This window comes from Hyperolius riggenbachi, chromosome 1 (assembly GCF_040937935.1).
Source record: "Hyperolius riggenbachi isolate aHypRig1 chromosome 1, aHypRig1.pri, whole genome shotgun sequence".
Taxonomy (NCBI): domain Eukaryota; kingdom Metazoa; phylum Chordata; class Amphibia; order Anura; family Hyperoliidae; genus Hyperolius; species Hyperolius riggenbachi.
In genome coordinates this window covers 554163450-554190648 of record NC_090646.1, presented here as the reverse complement: position 1 = coordinate 554190648, position 27199 = coordinate 554163450, and the positions used below count along the sequence as shown (strand labels likewise).

The window sequence follows — 27199 nt, the reverse complement described above, 5'->3', positions numbered from 1 at the left end:
ACCGTTTGGCAATCTAAATACATTGCTCTGCGAGCAGGACATTTTCATGACTTATGATAATAGGTATGATCATGATATAATACGCAGCATTGATGGATTTTGTATAGATCTTGTGAAATTGATTGTTTATGTCCATAATTGGAGGGGAGGTGCCTCCTTCCAATGTGGGAGTTACTGTTGTTTGTTAGTATATTTAAGAAGGTGTATCACTTGTAACATGGTTTGTCTGCACTGTTCTGATGAAGGGGACCATTGTTGGCCCCGAAACAATTGTTAACCTTGTGTTGACACATGATTGAAGAATAAAATATTTGCTCATCTGAGAAGCTGGAGTGCTAACCAATCCTTACTACTCTTTTTTTATTTAGGACATGCCCTGCCCCTACTGATTGCTACTCCAGCTGCCTTTGCAAGGCGATTGGAGGAGTGGGAATGTTTGGATTTAGGAACCTAGCTTGATTGGTCGGCAACAGGGCGTCCAGGTCATTGTGGAGCAACCACTATTTAAAGGACAGCCAAGGTGACATGATGAGATAGACATGTGTATGTACAGTGCCTAGCACACAGATAACTAGGCTGTGTTCCTTTTTTTCTTTCTCTGCCTGAAAAAGTTAAACATCAGGTATGCAAGTGACAGTTTCTGTCCAGGTCGGGATGGAGTCAGACTATAGCATAACCTCACTGATAAGCAATTACTGCCATAAAACACTAAAACCCTTTCCCGTCAGTAAATTCACTTCAGAGAGCAGGAAAGAGATAAAAAGGGTCAATAATTCATAGATTTGAGCAATGAAGGTGCCATTGAGCAGAGACAATGAAACAGTATAAACTTTAAAACTAGATTTAAATATAAAATAAAACTACGGCATATCTAAAAAAGTCATTTCTAGGAGAAGGAAGATAGATACAATTGTTTTTCTGATAAGTTTATTTTCACCTTGGATGTCCTTTAACCTCCTGAGGACCACAGTGTTAAACCTCCCTAAAGACCATACCATATTTTTTAAAATAGGCCACTACAGCTTTAAGGCCAGGCTGCAGGGCCGCACAGGACACAAGTGACCCCCCCCCTCTTTTCTCCCCACCAACAGAGCTCTCTGTTGGTAGGGTCTAGTCCCCCCCCCCCCCCCATGTTTGTTTATTTTTTATAAATTTGTCTTAATTTTTTTATTATTTTTTACTATTTAATTTTTTTTCTCAAACCCCTCCCTCCCCCCAGCCAGCCAATCCTGGCGATCAGCTGTCATAGGCTTCTGCATATGAGAGCCGATCACTCTCTAGTGCCCCAGGGGTGCGCGCGATCTCCTGCACTGTGAGCCCCAAGGACCTTACGCTGATCGGCGTTAGGTGGTCCCGGGGCTGATGCTGCCGTCACGCCCATCGCCGTCATTCGGTCGGCAAGCAGTTAAGGCTGACTGGAATTGTATTGACGCAGAGGGCTTGTTAGCTTGATAAAGAGAGGAGGCTCCTCTCGAAACGTTGCATTGACTTGCCCTATCTCTACTATTTTGATGCCTTAAAAATAAAAAGAGCTTGAATACCCTTGAAGACGGTGCTGGGTCTCTTCTCTTTGAATACTGCTAGTGGCATAGTAATAAAGGGGCCACCTCAGACCTTGACTTAAAGCAAACCTGAAATGAAAAAAATAAAAACGTATGATATAATGAATTGTGTGTGTAGTAGGGATAATGAACAGAACATTAGCAGTAAAGAAAAGAGTCTCATATTTTTATTTTCAGTTATATAGTTTATTTTTATAACATTGCATCATACTGTTACAGTTGCAGATTTAAAACCACACTCTGTCATTTAAGCTATAACAGAAATAATGATCCTTTGAACTGTCATGTAGTAAAACCTTATCTCAAGCTGTATCTCACTGTTTCTTGGCTGTTTAAGTGCTTCCGAAAACAGGACTGTATTAGGCCCAGTGGGTGGAATACCTCAGAGAACCTATTTTGCATAGATAACAAATGAAGTTTTTTTTAACTCTTCCTGTACTGGAAAACAACATGAAACTCTTTTCTTTGCTACTAATGTGCTATCTTTAGCTGTACTACACATACAATTCATTATCTCATCAGTTTATTTTTGCTCCAGTTTTGCTGTAAACACTGCATTGGCTCTTAATTGAGGCTACAGTAGCAATTAGGACCACTATCTTTGCTTTTAATAGCGGTAATTATTAACTTCCTTAGCAGTAATCCCGAGTCAGGCTCGGGACGGAAATCCACAGCTCAGAGCATGGAAATCGCATGCTTGGGTGTATTATATGCAGGAGCTGCTGCAGATCTCTCCGTTGTAATTTTTCTTTGTTTTTAGGGTCAAAAATCTCGTGAAAAAATTGCACGGCTTTTAGACCCTAAATCTGGAAATAACCAGAACACCAGGGAGGTTAATCAAACTCTTTTCAATCTGTTCTCTGCCATTCATACCTGATAAGAACCAGTAAAATGGTTGACGCAAATGTAAGGCAACCTCTATTCCCATGCATTCACACCCACTTGAATGCAGACTTCCCTACTGGTCCATCATCCAGCCCCCGCATGACTGCAGCTCTCCCCTTCCTTTGCTGGTCCTGCAGCCACTATTTCTTTGTTGTTTGTTATCCGCAGTGGACAATGGGGACTCAGATAAACACAGGTCAAAACACAGGGTCACCAGATAGTTAAGAGAGACCTAAGCAGTGGTAAGAGTATTCACAGGATGCTTAGGAGAGGGGCAAATGCAGAAGGCAGCAGCTGAAGAGAGAAGCACAGTGATTTGAATTTGGGATTTGCAGCTATACCATCCCATTCCAGAGGGCTTACTGTTTAGTGTTAATAGAGCAGAGCTATCTGTATGCAGAGGAAGCAGTTTAATAGCAAGTTGGATGCAGCTACAGCTCTCATGAAGAGTAACAGGTTTTATCTGGTTAAGGAAACACAGTTGACAACAAAAGAAAGCTGTATAGTATATATGTTCATTATTTCTTCTTGTTGGCAACTGAATGAACCAATTTGCATGTCACGCTGAAATGGCTACCGGGGGTAGAGCAGTCGTCTGCACAGGGGGATAGGGGCACACCTTAGTGTACTACAGACAGTCAGTGGGGGACGGGGTTGTACCGGGAGCTGCATGTCCAATGTTTGGGGGATAATAAGTTAACTTCACTCTGCGATGATCCTAATCAAGATTTCAAATGAGACTATTCCTGGCAAAAATTATATATATATACACATTAGGCAAATGAGTATTTTGACCACATCATCCTCTTTATGCATGTTGTCTTACTCCAAGCTGTATAGGCTCGAAAGCCTACTACCAATTAAGCATATTAGGTGATGTGCATCTCTGTAATGAGAAGGGGTGTGCTCTAATGACATCAACACCCTATATCAGGTGTGCATAATTATTAGGCAACTTCCTTTCCTTTGGCCAAATGGGTCAAAAGAAGGACTTGACAGGCTCAGAAAAGTCAAAAATAGTGAGATATCTTGCAGAGGGATGCAGCGCTCTTAAAATTGCAAAGCTTCTGAAGCGTGATCATCGAACAATCAAGCGTTTCATTAAAAATAGTCAACAGGGTCGCAAGAAGCGTGTGGAAAAACCAAGGCGCAAAATAACTGCCCATGAACTGAGAAATGTCAAGCGTGCAGCTGCCAAGATGCCACTTGCCATCAGTTTGGCCATATTTCAGAGCTGCAACATCACTGGAGTGCCCAAAAGCACAAGGTGTGCAATACTCAGAGACATGGCCAAGGTAAGAAAGGCTGAAAGACGACCACCACAGAACAAGACACACGAGCTGAAACGTCAAGACTGGGCCAAGAAATATTTTTCTAAGGTTTTATGTACTGATGAAATGAGAGTGATTCTTGATGGGCCAGATGGATGGGCCTGTGGCTGGATTGGTAAAGGGCAGAGAGCTCCAGTCCGACTCAGACGCCAGCAAGGTGGAGGTGGAGTACTGGTTTGGGCTGGTATCATCAAAGATTAGCTTTTGGGGCCTTTTCGGGTTGAGGATGAAGTCAAGCTCAACTCCCAGTCCTACTGCCAGTTTCTGGAAGACACCTTCTTCAAGCAGTGGTACAGGAAGAAGTCTGCATCCTTCAAGAAAAACATGATTTTCATGCAGGACAATGCTCCATCACACGCATCCAAGTACTCCACAGCGTGGCTGGCAAGTAAGGGTATAAAAGAAGAAAAACTAATGACATGGCCTCCTTGTTCACCTGATCTGAACCCCATTGAGAACCTGTGGTCCATCATAAAATGTGAGATTTACAAGGAGGGAAAACAGTACACCTCTCTGAACAGTGTCTGGGAGGCTGTGGTTGCTGCTGCACGCAATGTTGATGGTGAACAGATCAAAACACTGACAGAATCCATGGATGGCAGGCTTTTGAGTGTCCTTGCAAAAAAAGGTGGCTATATTGGTCACTGATTAGTTTTTGTTTTTGAATGTCAGAAATGTATATTTGTGAATGTTGAGATGTTATATTGGTTTCACTGGTAAAAATAAATAATTGAAATGGGTATATATTTGTTTTTTGTTAAGTTGCCTAATAATTATGCACAGTAATAGTCACCTGCACACACAGATATCCCCCTAAAATAGCTAAAACTAAAAACAAACTAAAAACTACTTTCAAAAATATTCAGCTTTGATATTGATGAGTTTTTTTTGGGTTCATTGAGAACATGGTTGTTGTTCAATAATAAAATTATTCCTCAAACATACAACTTGCCTAATAATTCTGCACTCCCTGTAAGCTGTATATTCAAGTATATAATGCTCACAAGTTCTCAGCCAAGAAAGAACTCAAGTTAATGGAAATATTGATATGTAAAAGGATAGTTGGATGTTGACTACTTTTCTAGCTATATTGTAATATTTATGACCAGCTGCATTTGAGGCATCCAGAACGTCAGACTCTTTGTGATTTGTACATAGAAAGTACTGGACAAATCTGTTAACAGTAACGTCAGTATGTAGTCTAGTGGCCAGGTATCTTAACCTCCTTGGCGGTCTGATTCTTTCCAGATTTTAGGGTCTAAAAGCGGTGCAATTTTTTTTCACTCTTTCAGACCCTAAAACCTGAAAAAAATCATTCTGGCAGGGAGATCTGCAGCAAAATAAAAAAAAAATTACCTTCCTGGGCTCCTGGGCTGAAGTTTTCTCTTTGCCCACAAGATGGCGCTAATATACATATAAACGAACTTCTCTATATTTCTCTAATATAGAGAAGTTCGTTTTCAATGTTAGCCCCGCCCCCGATGACGTCACGCTGCCACCACCGCTCTGCTGACACCACCACGGCTGCGCTGCTCCAACTGGCTGCCGGGTCCCCGGAAGAATAGCGGGGACATGGGGGATCCCGGCGGCCAGGGAAAGACCCCACACTGCCGGGGAGAGAGGCTGGAGTCCCGCTGCGCAGCGAGATCGCGCGCGGGACTCCACAACTACAGGTAAAGCTCTGCAATGCCTACCCCGACCTGAGGTCGGGATCACCGATAGCAGCTGCTTTTTTCTACCCCGAGCTCAGGTCGGGAAAACCGGCAAGGAGGTTAATATATGTTCTCCTTAAGGAGTTAGTTCAGTGTGCTACACTGTTGTCTGCCCACAATTCTGGTTATTCTGTAGCTATTGGAACCTTTAGTTCTGAAGCATTTTTTTTGCAGAATGGTGACTGAAGGCTACATTATTGTAAAATACGTGTTCTGTTTTCTTATCTTTGTACAGAATATTGAAGCAGTATGACCATGTCAATATTGTCAAACTCATTGGAGTGTGCACACAGCGACAACCAATATACATTGTTATGGAACTTGTACCAGGTGAGTTGGCTTATTACAGTCTGTATTTATGCCTTCATGCAGTGCTTGCCACAGCTTATCATATATGCTTATTTGGTCTAGTCACTGGACTGAATGAGTCTGACCAGAAGGGCAAGTAAACCCAGAAGCTTCAGAAAGAAAATCCAAAATTCACTCAGTTATTAAGCAGCCATTATGAGCAGTTTAGCAGTGAAGTCACGTAAGAAGCTGATAACCATTTGTTCATGTCACGAGATTATTAGGTGGCTAAGCTGAAGAATTTCACCATTTGACTATTGTTGCGTAAATGAGGGAGGGCTAAGTCAGAAGACATGTGCAGAAATTACTTTTCGGTTGAGATTGGACAATCATTTTCTGAAAAATGAATTCTAAAAAGGTTCTTGATTTTCTTGAACCACTCAAATGTCAAATATTTTGTACCCTTTATATAAGCAATTATTTGGTCTGTTTTAGAAGGCTGTGTTAGATTGCCTATCTATATGTTGCCCCTTACATATGTAACCTCTAAATGTCCTCTCCGGCTTCTCAAAGGCAGATCTCCTTTGTCAGCAGTTTCCCAGGTGGCGGGTCTCCTTCCAACAGCAGCTTGTCAGGCAGCCAGATGTGTCCCTCTGTATAAGTAGCTGGAGGGTGCCCCAGTATAGGTAGCCAACCACCCCCCAGATTTGGTAGCCAGAGAGCCCCCAGTTGTGCCTTGTATCTGTACATTAGATGTTTTGTGAGCTGTTTTCTGGTGTGCATCTTCCTCTTAGCACAGCCGTTTTATCTGAGCAGAGAGTGCATGGGTGTTCTTCCAAGCTGATGTTACAATGTAGCTGTCCAGTGTGGTTTCCATCTAATGTTTCATTTAGTGCCTAATATGCCACAACAAACGAGGATGGAATAGTCAGAGCTGCCCACTTATACAGACATCCAGTACACATTAATCTTACAGAAACGAGACTTATTTCCTTTAATTTGTCTCTTACTAGGCTGTAGAAGCTTCTGGCAGATTGCATAGCTGTAATAATAGTCACTGTGCATTGCCCCTGAGATGATATGCTACATTACAGTAATGTTGTTATTCCCTTCAGAGTTTGCTCTGCAAATGTTATTTATGAAATAGTTCCTGTAGGAATTTTTTAAGGAAAGAAATATTGCCATTTCAGAAAGTTAATTTGACTTTTATTTATTTATTCATGTATTTTTCTTACTAACTTTTGCTTTCTTCAGAAAGATACTGAAACACTTGAGAATTTACAAAATATATGCAAAGTCGCTTAGCAATTTACTTCGGTGATTAGAAGTGCTTGGATGCAGAGCAATGAAAAGGGCCTCAGATACCCAGTATTTTTCCTTTTTTTTTTTTTTTTTTTTTTTTTACATACTGCTGCAAAAATACAGTTGAGTCCTTTGTTAATTTGGAAAGCATTCTACCCAGCTTTGGAATGGTGCCTCCAGTAGTGATAACTGGTAATGGATGTAATGAGTCAGTAGGATGATTTGCAGTACCTGAAGAATATAACATTAGTAGCAAAGAAAATAGTCTCATTTTTATTTTTAGTTATATAATTTTTTTTAATAACGTATCATTCTGTCACAGTTGCCGTTTTAAAAGCACACTACGGCCCATATGCAATAATCTTTTTCACCTGCGTTTTCTCCTGGGTGATATGTTCACAACTTGTAAATAGAATCCATTTTAAAACACCAGCAAGCAAGAATAAACTCAAAATAAGTTTGGTAGCACCTTTTTCACATATTTTTGGTACTTATTCAGTTGCAAAGTGGTGAAAAATGATTTTAAATACAAGATGAAGAATTATCCCTAGGAGAAAACTCAGGAGAAAAATGAAATTGCATATGGGCCTATGTCCATTAAACTATACAACAAAGCAGAAATAATGACCCTGTGAACTGTCCAGCAGTAAAACCTTATCTCAAACTGTCTCTCACAGTTTCTTTGTTGTTAAAGTGATTCAGAAAACAGGACTATATATTGGACTCAGTGGGTCAAAGAGGTCAGAGAAGCTCTTTTGCATAGATGACTGAAGTTTTTTTCAACGCTTCCTGTACTGGAAATCAATATGATAATTTGTTTATTTGCTACTAATGTACTATTTCTTAGCTGTGCTACACATACAATTATTATATCATAAGTTTATTTTCACTTCAGGTTTGCTTTAATGAGTATCTCTAGCGTGCTCAATAATCATTGTAGATAGAAAACAGAGGCACCAGAAGGATAAAATAAACTAAAATACTTAAAAATGCTTGGAAGGCAGCGGTGGACTTACTCTCCTATAATCAGACACAATAACAGTCAATTTCAAAATGACATACATTCATTGATCTACTCCCAAAAGTGTTGCAATGCGTTTTGCAGGTATAACCTGCTTCATGAGGCAATAAACAAGGGTATAAAACAGTATGTTGTCAGTGATGCACCAAGCGCCTCTGGTGCATCGCTGACAACATACTGTTTTATAGTGGCCTTCTGGCGCCTCTGTTTTCTATCTGAAAGAATTGTGTCCACCCCTGGTGGAAGGGTGATATACCCCCTTTTTTCCAATCTACAGAGAGCGACTTCTAATGCTGGTTACACACGGTGCGTTCCCGCACTCGATGCCCCACTCGATTCCCGGCCGCTCGATTATTTCCGAGCATTTCCGATCGCGTTTCGATGATTCTCATGTAAAGTATGCCAAATCGACCTACCGATCCATCAAACCGCGAACCGGACATGTCGGAGATAATCGAGCGTCCGGAAATCCAGCAGGGAATCGAGTGCGGGAATGCACCGTGTGTACCCAGCAGTAAAGAGAACCCGAGGTGGGTTTTACAAATCCTATTAGCGCACAGAGGCTGGTTCTGCATATAATGCCCAGCCTCTGTTGCTATACTATCTCCCTCCAGGCCCTCCCTATGTGGGGGAATGTGGGAAGGAGTGCAGTCAACCTATCTCTCCAAATTAAACACTTTTTTTAAATGCTATAGTTATTAAGTATAAAGCCAATATAATTATCGTTATTGTTGGCGCTATCTGTATAATATTGGCGCCATGAACATTTAACCGATTTCACACCAACTAGGTACCTAGGGCATGGTACATCACACTTCAGCTATAATACAACTGAACTTTGGCTACTAGGGGTGTCAGGATTTAACAATGTTACAATTATGGGGGAGCAGGAGAGTATTTTTTGTGTATAGCCAATAGTACCTATAGCACCTTATATTTAAAAAAGGTTCACACTAAATTGATTATTGAGCACTACAAAAGGAACACCGAGAGCCTGATATAGTGTAGTATGTACTGGAAATGGGTGAATATTGTGAGAAAGAGATGCTCACAAACCAGGGTTACCTCCTAGGCAACCACTGTAAATGCAGGTGAGGAGATCAGACCTGTCCCCACTCAGAATTAAAGAGAACCCGAGGTGGGTTTTACAAATCCTATTAGCACACAGAGGCTGCATATAATGGCCAGCCTCTGTTGCTATATTATCTCCTCCCAGGCCCTCCCTGCACTCTGCTGTGCCCCCCAAAGTAAGCCACCATGCTAGCGACACGCAGTGTGTCGCCAGCAGGCTGTTTACATGTACATTGTCACTCTCCGCCGCTCCCCCGCCTCCTCTATGTTGCCCCTCCCCGCCCGCGTCCCTTCCCGCTGATTGTGAATACTTTTATGTGAATACTTCTTCTTTATGACAAACATCACTTTTTTTCCTAAATAATTTTGGTGCTATACCGTAGAGCTCAGTTTAATAATATGTGACCCGGGCTCTTCTTTTTGTCTTTATCATGCTTGTGTGATCTGTATTTTTATGAAGACAGTCTTGCTCAGTAGCATATACTATTTCATCCAACAATAAAGCTGGAACGCCAATAAATCAATACTAAAAAGATGAGAACATTCTCTTGCAAAAGTCATTTGTGGGAAATTGAGTCTGTAAGACATTTTCTTGCTGCTTATGACTTTCATCTAGAAGTACATGAAAACATAGAGCAGCTAAATACAATATAATTGGAAACCATAGTGCTAAGAAAGGATTTTATAATACCGTGCAATATGGATTTTAATGGCTGTTTTATCCATTTTCCCTAGCAAATTAATTAGAACTTTATTCTTTTGAGGTGTTTTATGAACAGTTTTTTTTTTTTCAGTACAAAACAATATTTAATGCATGCAGTCTTAAGCAGAGACCTGCTGCTTGCTGAGATTTAGCATGAATAGGTAATTTGCCAACTGAAGTGCTGAAGGGAAATAATAAATAGCCATTGTATTCCTGCACGTTTCAAGTACTTGTCATCTACATAAACCAACATGTTTAACTTGCATTTTAATGAAATAACGCATTATAGTTAAAGGACTCCACACTCTCCTTCACTCCCCACATCCAAAACCTCACAAAGTCCTGCAACTTCCACCTTCGTAACATCTGTAAGATTCGCTCTTTCCTGACCTCCCTATAACCCGAATAGCCCCACTGCAGTCCATCATGAATGCGGCAGCCAGAATTATCCACTACTCCCATCGCTCCACCAGGGCGGCTCCCCTCCGTGAATCCCTCCACTGGCTTCCTATCCAGTCCAGAATCAGATTCAAAATATTGTGTCTGACCTACAAATCCGTTCACAAAACCTGTCCAACCTACATTTCTGATCTTACTCAGAGATACACACCAAGCCGCTCACTCCGCTCCTCCAATGAACTTTGCCCGACTATCCCCCGCATCACCCAGTCCCATGCACGCCTCCAAGACTTTTCAAGAGCCGCTCCAACACTATGGAACGCCCTACCTCCACCCATTAGGGCAGCCCCCTCCTTCAACACCTTCAAGAAGGCCCTCAAAACTCACCTTTTCACTCTGGCCTACCACCCCTCACAATTGCTCTTAACCCACAGCTGAACTCTGGTCCCCTACCTCTCGTGTACCTACCTCTCCCTCTAGATTGTAAGCCTTTGGGCAGGGTCCTCCTCCTTTTGTGTCCTACCTGATCATGCAACTCTATTACTGTGCACCCATGCTATGCATTTGAGTGAACCTAACTTGTCTAATCTCTATGCTCCATCCAGTGACTGACTAAGCATTACCTTGTACTCATACTGTGCTGTGTGATCTGGTTTTCTTGTATTCCTGTATTGTCATATTGCTGTTTGTCACCCCTAAATATTGTCTGTAACCTAAATTAATGTCCAGCGCTGCGTAATATGTTGGCGCTTTATAAATACAATAAATAATAATAATAAAGGAAACCTGTACTGAGTTAAATCTGCAAGATGCAATTTCTCTGCCCATGATGAGTTGCATTTGGCTGCAGCTCATAATGTGGTTGGTTCAAAAATCTTTTCTTATGAGTTATCTCTCCTTGGCCTTTATTCAATTCACATTTTCACAGTGGAGATCATTTTTCATCTAAAATAACTTTTTGCACTCTGCAGCTGAAGAAGTACTAAAAAGTGAGTGAAAAAGAACTATAAAACATTTTCTCGGTTGCTGTTGGCTTAAAGACCTGTGTTGAATTTACAGCACATTAAAATAAACATATTACTGTTTTCACCATTATTCCCCCTCTTCATTTCTCCTATTTTCGCTGCTCCCAATAAATAATAAAATATAATTTTTAAACCTTTGGGCAAGATGGTTGCAATGTAAAGTGCTCCAGGTCAGTACACATTCTTCCTGTACTGCTGTGCACAAGAGCTGAGCTGAAGTCTCAAGAGGCAGATCTCCCTCCCCCTGCTGTCTGGAGCTTGCAGAAAGGTGAGGGATGACTCATCAGATGATTTGTAGGAGGGGGAGGCAGATAGCAGGGAGGAACAGCTGCTAGACTGTCTGCCTCTTCCTGCAGCACAATATTCGTCTAACTAGACGAATAATTAGAAAGGAGCAGGAGATAGAGAGCACAGCTGTTTCTACATGAGACAGGGGAAAAAAGATTAGTACTTATGAAAGGAACATATCTCTTCATTTAAATTGCATTTTAAAAAAGGGCCACAAAACCCCTGTAAATTGCATTTTATTGATAAGGTGTGAAAATATCTTGTAGGAGGAAAAGTGAATTACACATTGCCCCTTATGTTTTTTACCTAATCTATAAAAAAAAAAATATATATAAAAAAAACAATCTTAAGATTAAAAAAAGTAAAGTAATACTGAAGATAAGATACACAGGAACTACTTTGCGTGATTCTTTTTGCTTGGAAGGCAATGAAAAGTTGTAACGACGGATAATTCCTGAGAAATGTTTTGTGAATCAACTTCAATGTCCCCAAATTGAAACTTGTGGGAACTTTGCATTTATTTTGGGATGAATTAGGTAGAACCTGATAACAACAAGCAAAAATTAGCTACGATGTAAAGGTTAGCCAGCCCCCCCCCGCTAACCTTAATCATCCCTGCGCATCAAAATGTATCCCCCCTTGGGGATAAATACAATTGGCCTCTAAGGCGGCGCCCAAACTTACACCAATAGCAGGCAAAAAAGATTCCTGGTTCTGCCTGACAGTCCTGTTCATCTTTGTGTCCTGCTCAGTAGTTTCTGAATCACACACCTGAAACCTAGCATGTGGCTAACCTTGTCAGACTTCAGTCAGAGACATCTAATCTCCATTCTTGTGCTAGTGGGTCTAGTGCTAAAATTATTATAGACAGAGGATCAGCAGGACAGCCAGGCAATGTGCATTGTATAAAAGGAAGTAAATGTCAGCCTCCATGTGTCTCTCACCTCAGGTTTACTTTAAGCTAGCCATACACAGGTTAATTATGGCATGATATGCCAAGCTGTTCAATCCTTATCCGATTGGAATTTGATTGATTCCCATCTTTTAAAGGAAACTCAATTTCAATAGATCCTAACAAAACTCTATCATGCATTGATCAATCAATCCGGCAGCACTGTACTACTGGATACACTGTTGGGCCATCAAGTTTTATGCCTCTCCTACTCCACCCCTCTCATATAAAGATTTCCCAACATGTCTGATCAGACTTTTCTCAGTAGCCGCTAAATTGGTGAATTCACTGGTTGTCAGTTGTGCTGTCGCACTGGCCACCTGCTATATAGCGCTTTGCACGGAGACAAAGCAGCCCCCTACAGAGTCACATCTGAGTGTGGCCATGCTCAGACATAAGAAGTCATTTTTATTTATTTTTTCGCCACCAGGTAACATGACCAGATGTCAAATGATGCCACAAAAATGTCACATTTTGGGAAATGTAGGGATCCGGTGATTTTTCTGGTGACCCGATTGTCTTGGAGCCACATTATTATTAATGCAAGGCTTTTGCTGTTTATTTTGTAGGCTTTTCATTATGATCTGCTTTGTAAACAATGAGAACTAGGTTACTGAACTCATTTAAAGTTTTCTCACACAACAGCCTGCCTTGAGATAAAATATATAGCTGACATTTGTAAAACCGGCAAACGTTACAGCTTAGCGGTAGCTTAAGGATAAGCAGGTGTAACATACCAGGAGCTGTCATTAAGGAGAGAAACCCATTAAGGTCATCACCTGAGGAGAGCCTATTCCTTCAGAAGACTACAATCTAATGCTGGCACAATGGATGAAAAGTGTAGATGATAGCAATTAAAATGCAAATCCTTCTCACAAACACTCCAACTTAATATGCCAAGGCTTTGGGGACTCCGTTGCTCTGCTCTTAAATCTGTTTAATAACCCCGCATTATCCGGTTTATTGTGAAACACAAGTAGCTAGTTTTACATTGCTAACAAAATCTGAATTCATATTTCTAGAACACATGCTTGTTCAACCCCATGTTAACACTGTGGGAAAATAAGTGTCTAACCTAGATCCAATCATTATGATTTATGCACCGTTACTAAAGAAGGAAACTAGGCGTATGTATTTGTATAACTTGGTATTATGTGGGTTGTATGAATTTAGATTGATCAGTGAAAGCATTTCAACCACTGAAGGGTAAAATGAATAGCCTTGATTATTTTGCCACTGTGGCACCTGTCAAGGTATAAGATATATTTGGCAGAAATGTGGTGGTCGGAGTGACTATTGCAATGGCTACAGAACTGGGTGGTAGCATTTCCAAATCGTCAGGTCTTATGGGTTATTCCTGGTATGCAGTTTTTACTGCCTAATAAAGGTGGTCAAGGGAAGGACAACCAGTGAATTGCTGACAACACCATGGTCATTGATGTGCTTAGGAAACAAAGGCTAGTCCATCTAGTCTGATATGGCAGAAGAGCCAACTGTATCACAGGTTGTGGAAAAAAAAATGTAAAAGTGGCTATGAGAGAAAGATGTTGGAGGGTTATAAAACACAGAGTAATAATTACAGAGTACTAATGGATAATTGTAGTCCGTGTAGATAAGTGGATAAGTGTAGTCTGCAAACACCCATCAAAGTCCAATTATTAAGAGTCTGAAGCCTTAAAAAAACCCGTTTTACTAGGCAGTCCTGTTAATCAATAAGGCCATAGCTGAAACGCCGCGTCCCCGTGGCTGAATGATTAATACCCCTGAAATCCCGGGGCAAAATTCCACGACTTTCCAGGTCGTGGATTTTGCTGCCCGGGGAAGGCAGAGCTGTAACTCTGCCTCCAGTCACACCAATCTCTGCGAATCTCCGTCTCTCCTTGCCCCTCTCAGTAGAAGAAGACAGAGGGGCGGGAGGAGGCGGTGATTGACGAGACAGGCAGAGCTACTGCACAAAGCTCTGCCTCTAACCAGAAAGAGCCCTGAATTTTGCCTCGGGGGTATTAATTGATCGTTCTGCTGCAGGAATGCAGCGTTTCAGCTATGGTCTTATTGCTGAACAGGACTGCCTAGTAAAACGAGGTATGTTTTTAGGCTTCAGACTCTATTAAATAGTTAATATTTTTTTACCCCCTTTCCTTCCTTTATTTAACTACTTATGACGCCAGAGGCATTATATCTACACACTACAGGACTTCATCTAAAGTTCTAGGGACGTAGATATGTCTCTTGCCGCAAACTCCCACCATGTATCCACGTGCGCTCCTGTGAGTGTTCTCATCACTGCCCATTAATATGCTGACTAATGAATGGGAAAACTTCCCATTCACTGATCAAAGTGCCTGTGATCAGATGCCGGTGGTTATTGACAAAAGTGAAAGTAAAGCATACACAAAGCACATTGAACAGTACACAGGAGGAATAAAGTAGGGGGAGATCTAGTGGTGGACTCAAAACTGAAAAAAATACACCTTAGTTTCCAAATAAAAATTTTTCCCCATACATTGTGATAAGGACATAATTTAAACGGTGTAATAACTGGGACAAATGGGCAAATATGTGGGGTTTAATTACTGTAGTATGTACCACCCAAAGAAAGCCTAATAGGTGGTGAAAACAACAAGATATACAGTACATCATTTTGTTGCTATTAGTAGTAGTGATAAAGTTATTGGCGAATGAAAGGGAGGAGCGCTGATAGGTTAAAATTGCTCTTGTACATAGGGGAAAAAACCCTCATTGGTGAAATAGTGGTTTGAAACTTGGTAATTTTTAAATACTGTACATGTAAAATACCTAATGTATACTTTCCTCTTACTTTATCCCACACAAATACATTTATTTCCATATGCAATTCTGCTTCTTTGCTTTGCACAGCACTGCGGTTGCTGGAAGTGAGGTGGCTCACTGGGTTGTGGGATTTTTAGTTTTATACATGTGCATAACAGATTGAAGGACTTCCGCTGTGAAATTAAAAATCTATGTTTTACTCACATGGGGCTTCTTCCACCCCTGAGCAGCGGTCTAAGTTCCTCTCCGTAGCCACGGTCCTCTTTGGTGTCCCCGCTGGCCACCTGCAATGATGGCGACCCACCAACTGGGTTGGCTCTTCTGCGTCTGCCCAGGTCCTCGTGCCCATGCGTCCACGTCATCTGGCACCTAATGCGTCTGCGCAGTAGTTGTTGGCAGGTGCAGCATGCACCAGATGACATGGAGGCGCGGGCAGGCGCAGAAGAGTCGACCCCGCTGGCGAGTCGCCATCATTGCGAGCGGCCAGCAGGGACACCGAGGAGGACCAGGGCTAAGGAGAGGAACTTCGACTGCTGCACGGGGCTGGAAGAAGCACCAGGTGAGTAAAACATAGATTTTGCCTTGGAAGTCCTTTAATGAAAAGAGAGACAACCAACAGAGGGAGGGCAGAGAAATGAGATCATAGCAGGACTCCACTTGCTCTTAACATAGATGGAGACTGAGAGGAGTCTTAAACCAAAGAATCTGATTTACACTGTCTGTGGGAGGCTATAAAAAGGCAGTATTTTCAAAGGGTAGGGACTGACGAACAGGTGTAGTGTTTTTTGCCTAAAATGGAACCTCCCTAGCAGTATTAACGGTTATACACCTCAATACAAAACATGCTGTGAATAATATTGACATGCATACACGTCAATACTCTCCTGCACTGTATACTAGACCCTTGCTTGATACATTTTGGCAAGTTACAGGAGAAAAAAGTTATGAAAATTAATTGGCTCACTTTTTGCACAGAAATCCTGGGAAATTGAACGCCAGGGAGGTTAATGTTGAACTCTCTAGTATTCCCCTCATACTTATTTGCATGAGTTGCTCACAGTGCACTGCCTGTTATCTTCTTTCTGTTCTGTTTAAGATTGGCTTACTGACATTCAAATCCTTGCACAATCTGGGCCCTGGATACCTGAAGGACTTGTTGCAACTACATCACACCCCCCACAATCTTAGATCAAAAGGACGTAACACCTTGGTCACCCCCAGAGTCCACCTCAAAACCTTTGGAGACAGAGCCTTTTGTCATGCTGCCCCTTCACTTTGGAACTCCCTGCCACACCCAATCAGGACAGCCCCATCCCTGGAAACATTTAAGTCTAAACTGAAAACCTACCTTTTCAGTCTGGCATTCATGAACATCTGACTATCTCCTCTGTAACACAACCCAGCCTGAAACCCTGTATTAATCTGAGACACAGCTATGCGCTTTGAGTCCTATGGGAGAAAAGCGCTTTACAAATGTTATTGTATTGTATTATTGTATTGTATTCTTGTGTTAGCTTAACCACTTAACGACCAGCTAACGCCGATAGGCGGCGGCTGGTCGCAGTGGTGTTTCCTGTCAGTTCACAGAAGGAGTCTCTGTGAACAGCCTGCGAGCCTCCGATCCAACTCGCAGGCTAAATGTAAACACCCAAGGAAGACATCCCCGGTGTTTACATCGCACGGCGCTGCTGTCGCAGCAGTGCCGTAAAGGAGATCGGCGATCCCCAGCCTCTGATTGGCCGGGGATCGCTGCATCTGATAGGCTGAAGCCTATCTGAGGCGGTACAGGACGGATCGCTGTCCTGTACCGCCTATCTTGGGCAGGAGAGGGAGGGGGAATAGCGCTGTGGAGGGGGGCTTTGAGGAGCCCCCGCTAGGCGAAAGTGAGTGGCGGCAATCAGACCCCCCAGCAGGACATTCCCCTAGTGGGGAAAAGGGGAGGGGGAGTCTGATCGCCCTGCCTGCCACACAATCTGTGCTGGGGGCTGAAGAGCCCACCAAGCACAGATCATTGAAAATTCCTGCGGTCCTTAAGTGGTTAAAGAGACTGTAACCAAATTTGCAGCCTTGTTTCTTCTATCCTATAAGTTCCTACACCTGTTCTAATGTGGTCTGGCTTGCTGCAGCCTTTTCTAGTTGCACTGTCTCTGTAATAAATCTAATCTTCTTTCCTTTGTCAAGCCTTGTCGAGGCAGAGAGGAATGCACTGCTCTGCTGTGATAGGGAGAAGTTATACGCACATCCTCCACGCCCCCTCCTGGCTCTGTGTGTGTGTGCTGTGTGTATGAGTCAGACAAGGTCTTTGCTTACAGCTAGCGTCTGCAGGCTCATGAGCTGTGACCTTGTGAACAGCTGTGAGTGCAGAAAGATCAGTTCAGAGCTCAGACAAGCAGCTAAGGCAACAAGTGGTGTAAAGCCTCATCTACACGCGTAGATGAGGTGGCGATGTTCCTTATCAATCGAGCCGCTGATGCGACTCGATTGATAAGTTCCGACAGGCCCGATTTGTGCGCCCCCGATTCCCTGCTCATTCCCCATGAGGGGACAATGGCAGAGAATCGAGTGGAAGATAAGCGGCGCCGGGCGGGGACGAGCGAGGGATCGAATACGCCGCGCGAGCGGGGATGCAGCGGGGATGCGAAAGAGGCGATCCGACGGCTAATCGAGCTGCTGGATCGCCTCCACATCTCCCCATGTAGACAGGGCTTAACATTCCAGCAATCAAACCAAGTTTGAGAGGAGCCTCTGCAAACAGGCACCTGCACTGATGATGTATTTCCTGTTTGGCGGCCATCTTTATTGTTAACAAAAACAATGAATAAAACAGTGATTTTATTACTAAGAAAGCAGCGGGGAGCAGCGAAAATGTCACAGAGGGGGCTAGGAGAAGACAACAAACGGGCTGGTACGTTTATTTATGTAAGATTTTCACAGTACAGATTCTCTTTAACCCTTTCCACTCAGAGTTTTTCCCTAAAGGGACTCGTTTCTGCTCAGTTTTTTTTTTTTTTGTTTTTTTTTTTACAGAAATGCACGCTCCCTTTTACTCTCTCTCCCATTTTAACATGGAACAGAACATAGTAACATGGTATATCTTATTTTAAAGAACACATTAAAACATTTAATCTAGTACCTTATTTGGACAGTTTGGCATCATCTATTGGCTGGTAGCAGAGAAGAAAGCCAAGGTATGGTAAATTTTACAGCAATTTTCTGGGTGTAATCCTGGCTTGCGTGAGCAAGTTTCACAATAATAGGTGGTTTTATGCCTGCCACCTGGTGTCTTCATGTCACTACACACGATGCAATCTTTGGTATTTCGATTGGGAATTAGAGCAATGAAATGCTGGCTACTATTTAGACACTCCTCCATGTCCATTGCATAGGATGCCATTGCTCCTTAATGCACCTTTGCAAGCAATCTGCAAGAAATCTGCAAAGGAATCAGCAAATAATCTGCAAGGAAAATGCAAGGAACTTTCAATGCATCTGTCACTTCCTGGTAGCACTGATCGCGCACTTCCAGTTTGGGGCAGGGGGTACCACCTGTGTGGGCATGTACTCTTACATGCCCACCATACAAGGAAAGAGAGATCGGACTTTGCCCCCCGCAGATGTGCCTACAAACCGCCGCTGAAATTATGTCCCGCATAGCGGGACATACGAGTGCAACAGGAAATTCGCAATGTCCCGCTATGCGGGACATACGAGTGGAAAGGGTTAAGCTTGAGTTGTTCCTGTGTTGCACCTATCCCTGGGCCAAACCTTCTTCCCACAGGGAAGAGGTTGAAGTGCAAGCCATACACAACCTCACACTCCCTCTCCAGAGGCTTGGTTCACACATAAAAGGTGTCCTGTCTTTTTCACAGTCAGAATCGGCTTTGTATGTGTTTCTATGGCTTGGTTTACATATAAAAGGTGTATATTTCCGGTCCAGTCCTGTCGGTTTTGTATCTGTTTTGTTTGTGTATCTGTGGGTGTGTTCACACATAAAAGGTGTACATTTTCAGTCCATTCAGTAAAACTGATAGAAAACTGATGCAAAACGGACAGGACAGGACTGGACCAGAAATATGTAGATTTAGCAATAGCAATAATATTTCTATAGTGCTTTTCTCCCTGGGGACTCAAAGCGCTGTGACCCTGCATTATGCAGTCTCCAAGGCTCGGAAAAAGAGGAGAGTTTTTAGCCTTTTTTTTTAAAGCTTTCCAGAGAAGGAGCCTCTCGTACTGATTGTGGAAGTGAATTCCATAGAGTAAGGGCTGCATAGGAAAAGGCCCGAGCACCAAATGTTAAGTGTATCCTGGGAATAACCAGCTTCATCTTGTTGGCAGAGCGGAGGGTGCGTGGAGGGGCATAAAGTTCCTATGGATCCGCTATGTATTTGGGTCCCATGTGGTGTAGAGCCTTGAATGTCAGCAGGCAGATCTTAAAATTGATTCTCCATTTTATTGGCAACCAGTGAAGAGTTTGCAGTACTGGGGTGATGTGTGAGCTGCGGGGGGCATTGGCTAGGAGTCTGGCTGCAGCATTCTGTACTAGCTGTAAGGGGCGCAGAACCTTATCTGTAGAGCCAATGAACAGGGCGTTGCAGTAGTCTAGGCGGGAGGATACAAATACATGAACCTGGGTAGGTAGGTCTTCAGCTGGGATAAGGTGTTTGATTTTCGCTATATTTCTTATATTGTGTGAAACAGACCTAACACCATGCAGCGTCCAAGGAACCACCAAACTAATTCTCCACATCATGTCTGGGCAAATTTGAAACTCACCCCTGGTGTAGCTTTCTGTATGATTATTTCTTTAATAATAGCATTGAATATCTCAGCTTTACACAACTGATTTTCTGAGGCTAATGTATAATGTACAGCTTGGAACTGACTGTATTTTTCAAAAATAATTAGTGACAAATACTTGATCTAATTTATCCTAATATAAAATTATTCCAGACGTGATTAAATGTGCACATTGCTACTGTCAGTCTAAGTGCTAATGAGAGACTTGTTAAAGTGCTGCTTTTATGGATTCTGATTGTCCATCTGTCTTTTTATCTAGGTGGTGATTTCCTATCATTTTTAAGGAAGAAGAAGGATGATATGAAAACTAAACAGCTAGTGAAATTTGCCGTAGATGCTGCTTCTGGCATGGCATACCTGGAATCCAAAAATTGTATACACAGGTAGGACTTTTATTATAAAGAATAACATGCTTGTGTAGCGTGTTTCTATTTATGTGTGTATGATATATCATTTGATTTGTTTGTAGTTAAATATTACTTACAACTGTTCACACTTGGTTAAGATGTTTTTGGATAGATGGCGGTCAACTTACTTGAATGTTTTTGAGTTGTGAAATCCACATAGGTCTAAACATATTGTAGTTTGTGTAGTACATTGTCAGCAAATGTCAATTCATAAAGCCTTCACCAAGTCAGACGATAATTACTGACACCTCTGGTGAGGTCGTAACAATGTACCAACACCTCTGGTGAGGTCTTAACAATGTACCGACACCTCTGGAGAGGTCTTAACAATGCAAAGTGCAGGGAGCCGAAAGTCTGTGCAGGGAGCCTAAGTGTGAGTCTGTGCAGGGAGCCGAAGTCTCTGTGAGTCTGTGCAGGGAGCCAAAGTCTCTGTGAGTCTGTGCAGGGAGCCAAAGTCTCTGTGAGTCTGTGTAGGGAACCGAAGTCTCTGTAAGTCTGTGCAGGGAACCGAAGTCTCTGTGAGTCTGTGCAGGGAACTGAAGTCTCTGTGAGTCCTCTGTGCAGGGAACCAAAGTCGACTCTGTGAGTCGTCTGTGCAGGGAACCGGAGTCTCTGTGAGTCGTCTGTGCAGGAAACCGAAGTCTCTGTGAGTCTGTGCAGGGAACTGAAGTCTCTGTGAGTCCTCTGTGCAGGGAACCAAAGTCTCCGTGAGTCGTCTGTGCAGGGAACCGGAGTCTCTGTGAGTCGTCTGTGCAGGGAACTGGAGTCTCTGTGAGTCGTCTGTGCAGAGAACCGTAGTCTCTGTGAGACGTCTGTGCAGGGAACCGGAGTCTCTGTGAGTCTGTGCAGGGAACCGGAGTCTCTGTGAGTCGTCTGTGCAGGGAACTGGAATCTCTGTGAGTCGTCTGTGCAGGGAACCAAAGTCTCTGTGAGTCGTCTGTGCAGGGAACCGAAGTCTCTGTGAGTTGTCTGTGCAGGGAACCGGAGTCTCTGTGAGTCGTCTGTGCAGGGAACCGGAGTCTCTGTGAGTCGTCTGTGCAGGGAACCAAAGTTGCAGGGAACCGGAGTCTCTGTGAGTCGTCTGTGCAGGGAACCGGAGTCTCTGTGAGTCGTCTGTGCAGGGAACTGGAGTCTCTGTGAGTCGTCTGTGCAGGGAACCGGAGTCTCTGTGAGTCGTCTGTGCAGGGAACCAAAGTTGCAGGGAACCGGAGTCTCTGTGAGTCGTCTGTGCAGGGAACCGGAGTCTCTGTGAGTCGTCTGTGCAGGGAACTGGAGTCTCTGTGAGTCGTCTGTGCAGGGAACCGGAGTCTCTGTGAGTCGTCTGTGCAGGGAACCGGAGTCTCTGTGAGTCGTCTGTGCAGGGAACCGGAGTCTCTGTGAGTCGTCTGTGCAGGGAACCAAAGTTGCAGGGAACCGGAGTCTCTGTGAGTCGTCTGTGCAGGGAACCGGAGTCTCTGTGAGTCGTCTGTGCAGGGAACTGGAGTCTCTGTGAGTCGTCTGTGCAGGGAACCAAAGTCTCTGTGAGTTGTCTGTGCAGGGAACCGGAGTCTCTGTGAGTCGTCTGTGCAGGGAACCGGAGTCTCTGTGAGTTGTCTGTGCAGGGAACCGGAGTCTCTGTGAGTCGTCTGTGCAGAGAACCGAAGTCTCTGTCAGTCTGTGCAGGGAACCGGAGTCTCTGTGAGTCGTCTGTGCAGGGAACCGGAGTCTCTGTGAGTCGTCTGTGCAGGGAACTGGAGTCGTCTGTGCAGGGAACCGGAGTCTCTGTGAGTCGTCTGTGCAGGGAACCAAAGTTGCAGGGAACCGGAGTCTCTGTGAGTCGTCTGTGCAGGGAACCGGAGTCTCTGTGAGTCGTCTGTGCAGGGAACTGGAGTCTCTGTGAGTCGTCTGTGCAGGGAACCGGAGTCTCTGTGAGTCGTCTGTGCAGGGAACTGGAGTCTCTGTGAGTCGTCTGTGCAGGGAACCGGAGTCTCTGTGAGTCGTCTGTGCAGGGAACCAAAGTTGCAGGGAACCGGAGTCTCTGTGAGTCGTCTGTGCAGGGAACCGGAGTCTCTGTGAGTCGTCTGTGCAGGGAACTGGAGTCTCTGTGAGTCGTCTGTGCAGGGAACCAAAGTCTCTGTGAGTTGTCTGTGCAGGGAACCGGAGTCTCTGTCAGTCTGTGCAGGGAACCGGAGTCTCTGTGAGTTGTCTGTGCAGGGAACCGGAGTCTCTGTGAGTCGTCTGTGCAGAGAACCGAAGTCTCTGTCAGTCTGTGCAGGGAACCGGAGTCTCTGTGAGTCGTCTGTGCAGGGAACTGGAGTCTCTGTGAGTCGTCTGTGCAGGGAACCAAAGTCTCTGTGAGTCGTCTGTGCAGGGAACCGAAGTCTCTGTGAGTTGTCTGTGCAGGGAACCGGAGTCTCTGTGAGTCGTCTGTGCAGGGATCCGGAGTCTCTGTGAGTCGTCTGTGCAGGGAACCAAAGTTGCAGGGAACCGGAGTCTCTGTGAGTCGTCTGTGCAGGGAACCGGAGTCTCTGTGAGTCGTCTGTGCAGGGAACTGGAGTCTCTGTGAGTCGTCTGTGCAGGGAACCGGAGTCTCTGTGAGTCGTCTGTGCAGGAAACCAAAGTTGCAGGGAACCGGAGTCTCTGTGAGTCGTCTGTGCAGGGAACCGGAGTCTCTGTGAGTCGTCTGTGCAGGGAACTGGAGTCTCTGTGAGTCGTCTGTGCAGGGAACCGGAGTCTCTGTGAGTCGTCTGTGCAGGGAACTGGAGTCTCTGTGAGTCGTCTGTGCAGGGAACCGGAGTCTCTGTGAGTCGTCTGTGCAGGGAACCAAAGTTGCAGGGAACCGGAGTCTCTGTGAGTCGTCTGTGCAGGGAACCGGAGTCTCTGTGAGTCGTCTGTGCAGGGAACTGGAGTCTCTGTGAGTCATCTGTGCAGGGAACCAAAGTCTCTGTGAGTTGTCTGTGCAGGGAACCGGAGTCTCTGTGAGTCGTCTGTGCAGGGAACCGGAGTCTCTGTGAGTCGTCTGTGCAGGGAACCAAAGTTGCAGGGAACCGGAGTCTCTGTGAGTCGTCTGTGCAGGGAACCGGAGTCTCTGTGAGTCGTCTGTGCAGGGAACTGGAGTCTCTGTGAGTCGTCTGTGCAGGGAACCAAAGTCTCTGTGAGTTGTCTGTGCAGGGAACCGGAGTCTCTGTGAGTCGTCTGTGCAGGGAACCGGAGTCTCTGTGAGTTGTCTGTGCAGGGAACCGGAGTCTCTGTGAGTCGTCTGTGCAGAGAACCGAAGTCTCTGTCAGTCTGTGCAGGGAACCGGAGTCTCTGTGAGTCGTCTGTGCAGGGAACTGGAGTCTCTGTGAGTCGTCTGTGCAGGGAACCAAAGTCTCTGTGAGTCGTCTGTGCAGGGAACCAAAGTCTCTGTGAGTTGTCTGTGCAGGGAACCGGAGTCTCTGTGAGTCGTCTGTGCAGGGAACCGGAGTCTCTGTGAGTCGTCTGTGCAGGGAACCAAAGTTGCAGGGAACCGGAGTCTCTGTGAGTCGTCTGTGCAGGGAACCGGAGTCTCTGTGAGTCGTCTGTGCAGGGAACTGGAGTCTCTGTGAGTCGTCTGTGCAGGGAACCGGAGTCTCTGTGAGTCGTCTGTGCAGGGAACCAAAGTTGCAGGGAACCGGAGTCTCTGTGAGTCGTCTGTGCAGGGAACCGGAGTCTCTGTGAGTCGTCTGTGCAGGGAACTGGAGTCTCTGTGAGTCGTCTGTGCAGGGAACCGGAGTCTCTGTGAGTCGTCTGTGCAGGGAACTGGAGTCTCTGTGAGTCGTCTGTGCAGGGAACCGGAGTCTCTGTGAGTCGTCTGTGCAGGGAACCAAAGTTGCAGGGAACCGGAGTCTCTGTGAGTCGTCTGTGCAGGGAACCGGAGTCTCTGTGAGTCGTCTGTGCAGGGAACCGGAGTCTCTGTGAGTCGTCTGTGCAGGGAACTGGAGTCTCTGTGAGTCGTCTGTGCAGGGAACCAAAGTCTCTGTGAGTCGTCTGTGCAGGGAACCGGAGTCTCTGTGAGTCGTCTGTGCAGGGAACCGGAGTCTCTGTGAGTTGTCTGTGCAGGGAACCGGAGTCTCTGTGAGTCGTCTGTGCAGAGAACCGAAGTCTCTGTCAGTCTGTGCAGGGAACCGGAGTCTCTGTGAGTCATCTGTGCAGGGAACCGGAGTCTCTGTGAGTCGTCTGTGCAGGGAACTGGAGTCTCTGTGAGTCGTCTGTGCAGGGAACCGGAGTCTCTGTGAGTCGTCTGTGCAGGGAACCAAAGTTGCAGGGAACCGGAGTCTCTGTGAGTCGTCTGTGCAGGGAACCGGAGTCTCTGTGAGTCGTCTGTGCAGGGAACTGGAGTCTCTGTGAGTCGTCTGTGCAGGGAACCGGAGTCTCTGTGAGTCGTCTGTGCAGGGAACTGGAGTCTCTGTGAGTCGTCTGTGCAGGGAACCAAAGTTGCAGGGAACCGGAGTCTCTGTGAGTCGTCTGTGCAGGGAACCGGAGTCTCTGTGAGTCGTCTTTGCAGGGAACTGGAGTCTCTGTGAGTCGTCTGTGCAGGGAACCAAAGTCTCTGTGAGTTGTCTGTGCAGGGAACCGGAGTCTCTGTGAGTCGTCTGTGCAGGGAACCGGAGTCTCTGTGAGTTGTCTGTGCAGGGAACCGGAGTCTCTGTGAGTCGTCTGTGCAGAGAACCGAAGTCTCTGTCAGTCTGTGCAGGGAACCGGAGTCTCTGTGAGTCGTCTGTGCAGGGAACCGGAGTCTCTGTGAGTCTGTGCAGGGAGCCGAAGTCACTGTGAGTCTGTGCAGGGAGCCGAAGTCACTGTGAGTCTGTGCAGGGAGCCGAAGTCTCTGTGAGTCTGTGCAGGGAACCAGTCTTCATAGTTACAGCATCTTGTAACAAAAGAGCGATATGTACAAAATTAAAATGAAATTAGTAACCCAGCGCTCCTCACTAGACTTCCTCACTTATTTTATCTAGTAACTCTCTGGTTCGCTTACTGCATGAAAGTGTATGTGACACTCAAAATAGATAAAACAATACAAAAAGCAGAGCGCTCAACAAATAACATAGAGCTACAGAACACTAATGCCTGTATTCAATGTCCTTTTCAAATCAGCCTAATGCTGTACCCAAAGAGTCCATACACAGTTCATCAGCACATTTTCTTCATTATAGCCCGCTTCACCAAGTGATCTCCAGGCCCTTACACAGTAGTAACACTATACGCTCACCAAATCAATCGGCCAATCCTTTCAGATCAGCAGTCCGCATTTTTGGCCTTGCCAGCAGGATTCCTATAGTCACTTCACCAGGCTCCTCAGGGATCCAGCCATATATACGGTATATAAAGGATGAACAGAAAAAAACAGCAATAGTGTGATACTGTTTTAGCAGTGAACTTTATATTGCCACCAGTACACCCCTTATCCGACAGTGTCACCCAAGTGCTTCCACCAACACAGATACACAGGGCGCTCACCAGATGCACGGGCCGACCCTGTTTTCATCCTTTATATATATATATATGGCTGGATCCCTGAGGAGCCTGGTGAAGTGACTATAGGAATCCTGCTGGCAAGGCCAAAAACGCTGACTGCTGATCTGAAAGGATTGGCCGATTGATTTGGTGAGTGTATAGTGTTACTACTGTGCAAGGGCCTGGAGATCACTTGGTGAAGCGGGCTATAATGAAGAAAATGTGCTGATGAACTGTGTATGGACTCTTTGGGTACAGCATTAAGCTGATTTGAAAAGGACATTGAATACAGGCATTAGTGTTCTGTAGCTCTATGTTATCTGTTGAGCGCTCTGCTTTTTGTATTGTTGTACCAAAAGAGAGATATCGCCACACTTCTGCTGTACCGCTCAATGGGCTGCGGTAATTTACCGAACTTTAGAGGCAGCTGTGAAAATGTTTATGGATTGGCACACAAAGGTCTAAAATACCGAATGCGGTATTTTCCCACCCAGATTTTTTTTTTTTTATTGCAAAGCCTTTTATGAATTGAGGCCACATTGTACAAAAGGTTTACACTTCATCACAGTTTATCATCATTTCTTTTTATCATACTAATGTTCTCTATCTGTTACTGGCATACTAAATGAATGGTCAGCCATCTACCGTATTTTTCGGACCATAAGACGCACCTAGGTTTAGAGGACAAAAAGCAGGAAAAAAACAAAAATACTAACCTAGTGCATCCATGGTCCAGGGGTGTCTTGTGGAGCTTCATACCCAAGCTGTCTATCAATTGTGGAGCAGCAGTGGGGCAGTGTACTACACTAACCCCTGCTGCATCTGCCCCACCAGCTACACTTACTTCTGGGCAGCAGAAAGTCACATGCAAAATCACTATTGTAACACTGCCCTGCAACATCCAAGCATACCACTTTCTATTCCATATTATCAAACAGAAGTAGCACAAGAACAAGCATACCCTACATACAGCTGCCACTGATAATGAGCCCCTCCATTGTAATAGGTGTATAGGGTGACTGACTGCATTCAGCATTCCCAGCTCTATTGGCTGCTGCTGTATGAATTCCCTCCAAGCTGCTCTTAAGATTCCAGCGAGAGCTGCCTGTGATCTGGCCACCTCAGCTTTATATAATCCATGGTTTTCACATGAATAGAAACTAACGAGCCCAGACCCCCCTGCACGTGGCTTCCGATCCGGCTTACCCTGCA

General features: G+C 44.8%; 1 protein-coding gene across 1 annotated transcript in view; it reads left to right on the top strand.

Annotated features, from left to right (window-relative positions):
- The window catches only part of FER (FER tyrosine kinase), a 294362-nt gene that overhangs the window by 204778 nt on the left and 62385 nt on the right, over positions 1–27199 (top strand). The window contains exons 17-18 of the mRNA XM_068247417.1: positions 5726–5820; positions 20386–20509. Of these exons, the coding sequence (XP_068103518.1) occupies positions 5726–5820; positions 20386–20509 (219 nt within the window). The remainder of the gene's footprint in view (positions 1–5725; positions 5821–20385; positions 20510–27199) is intronic.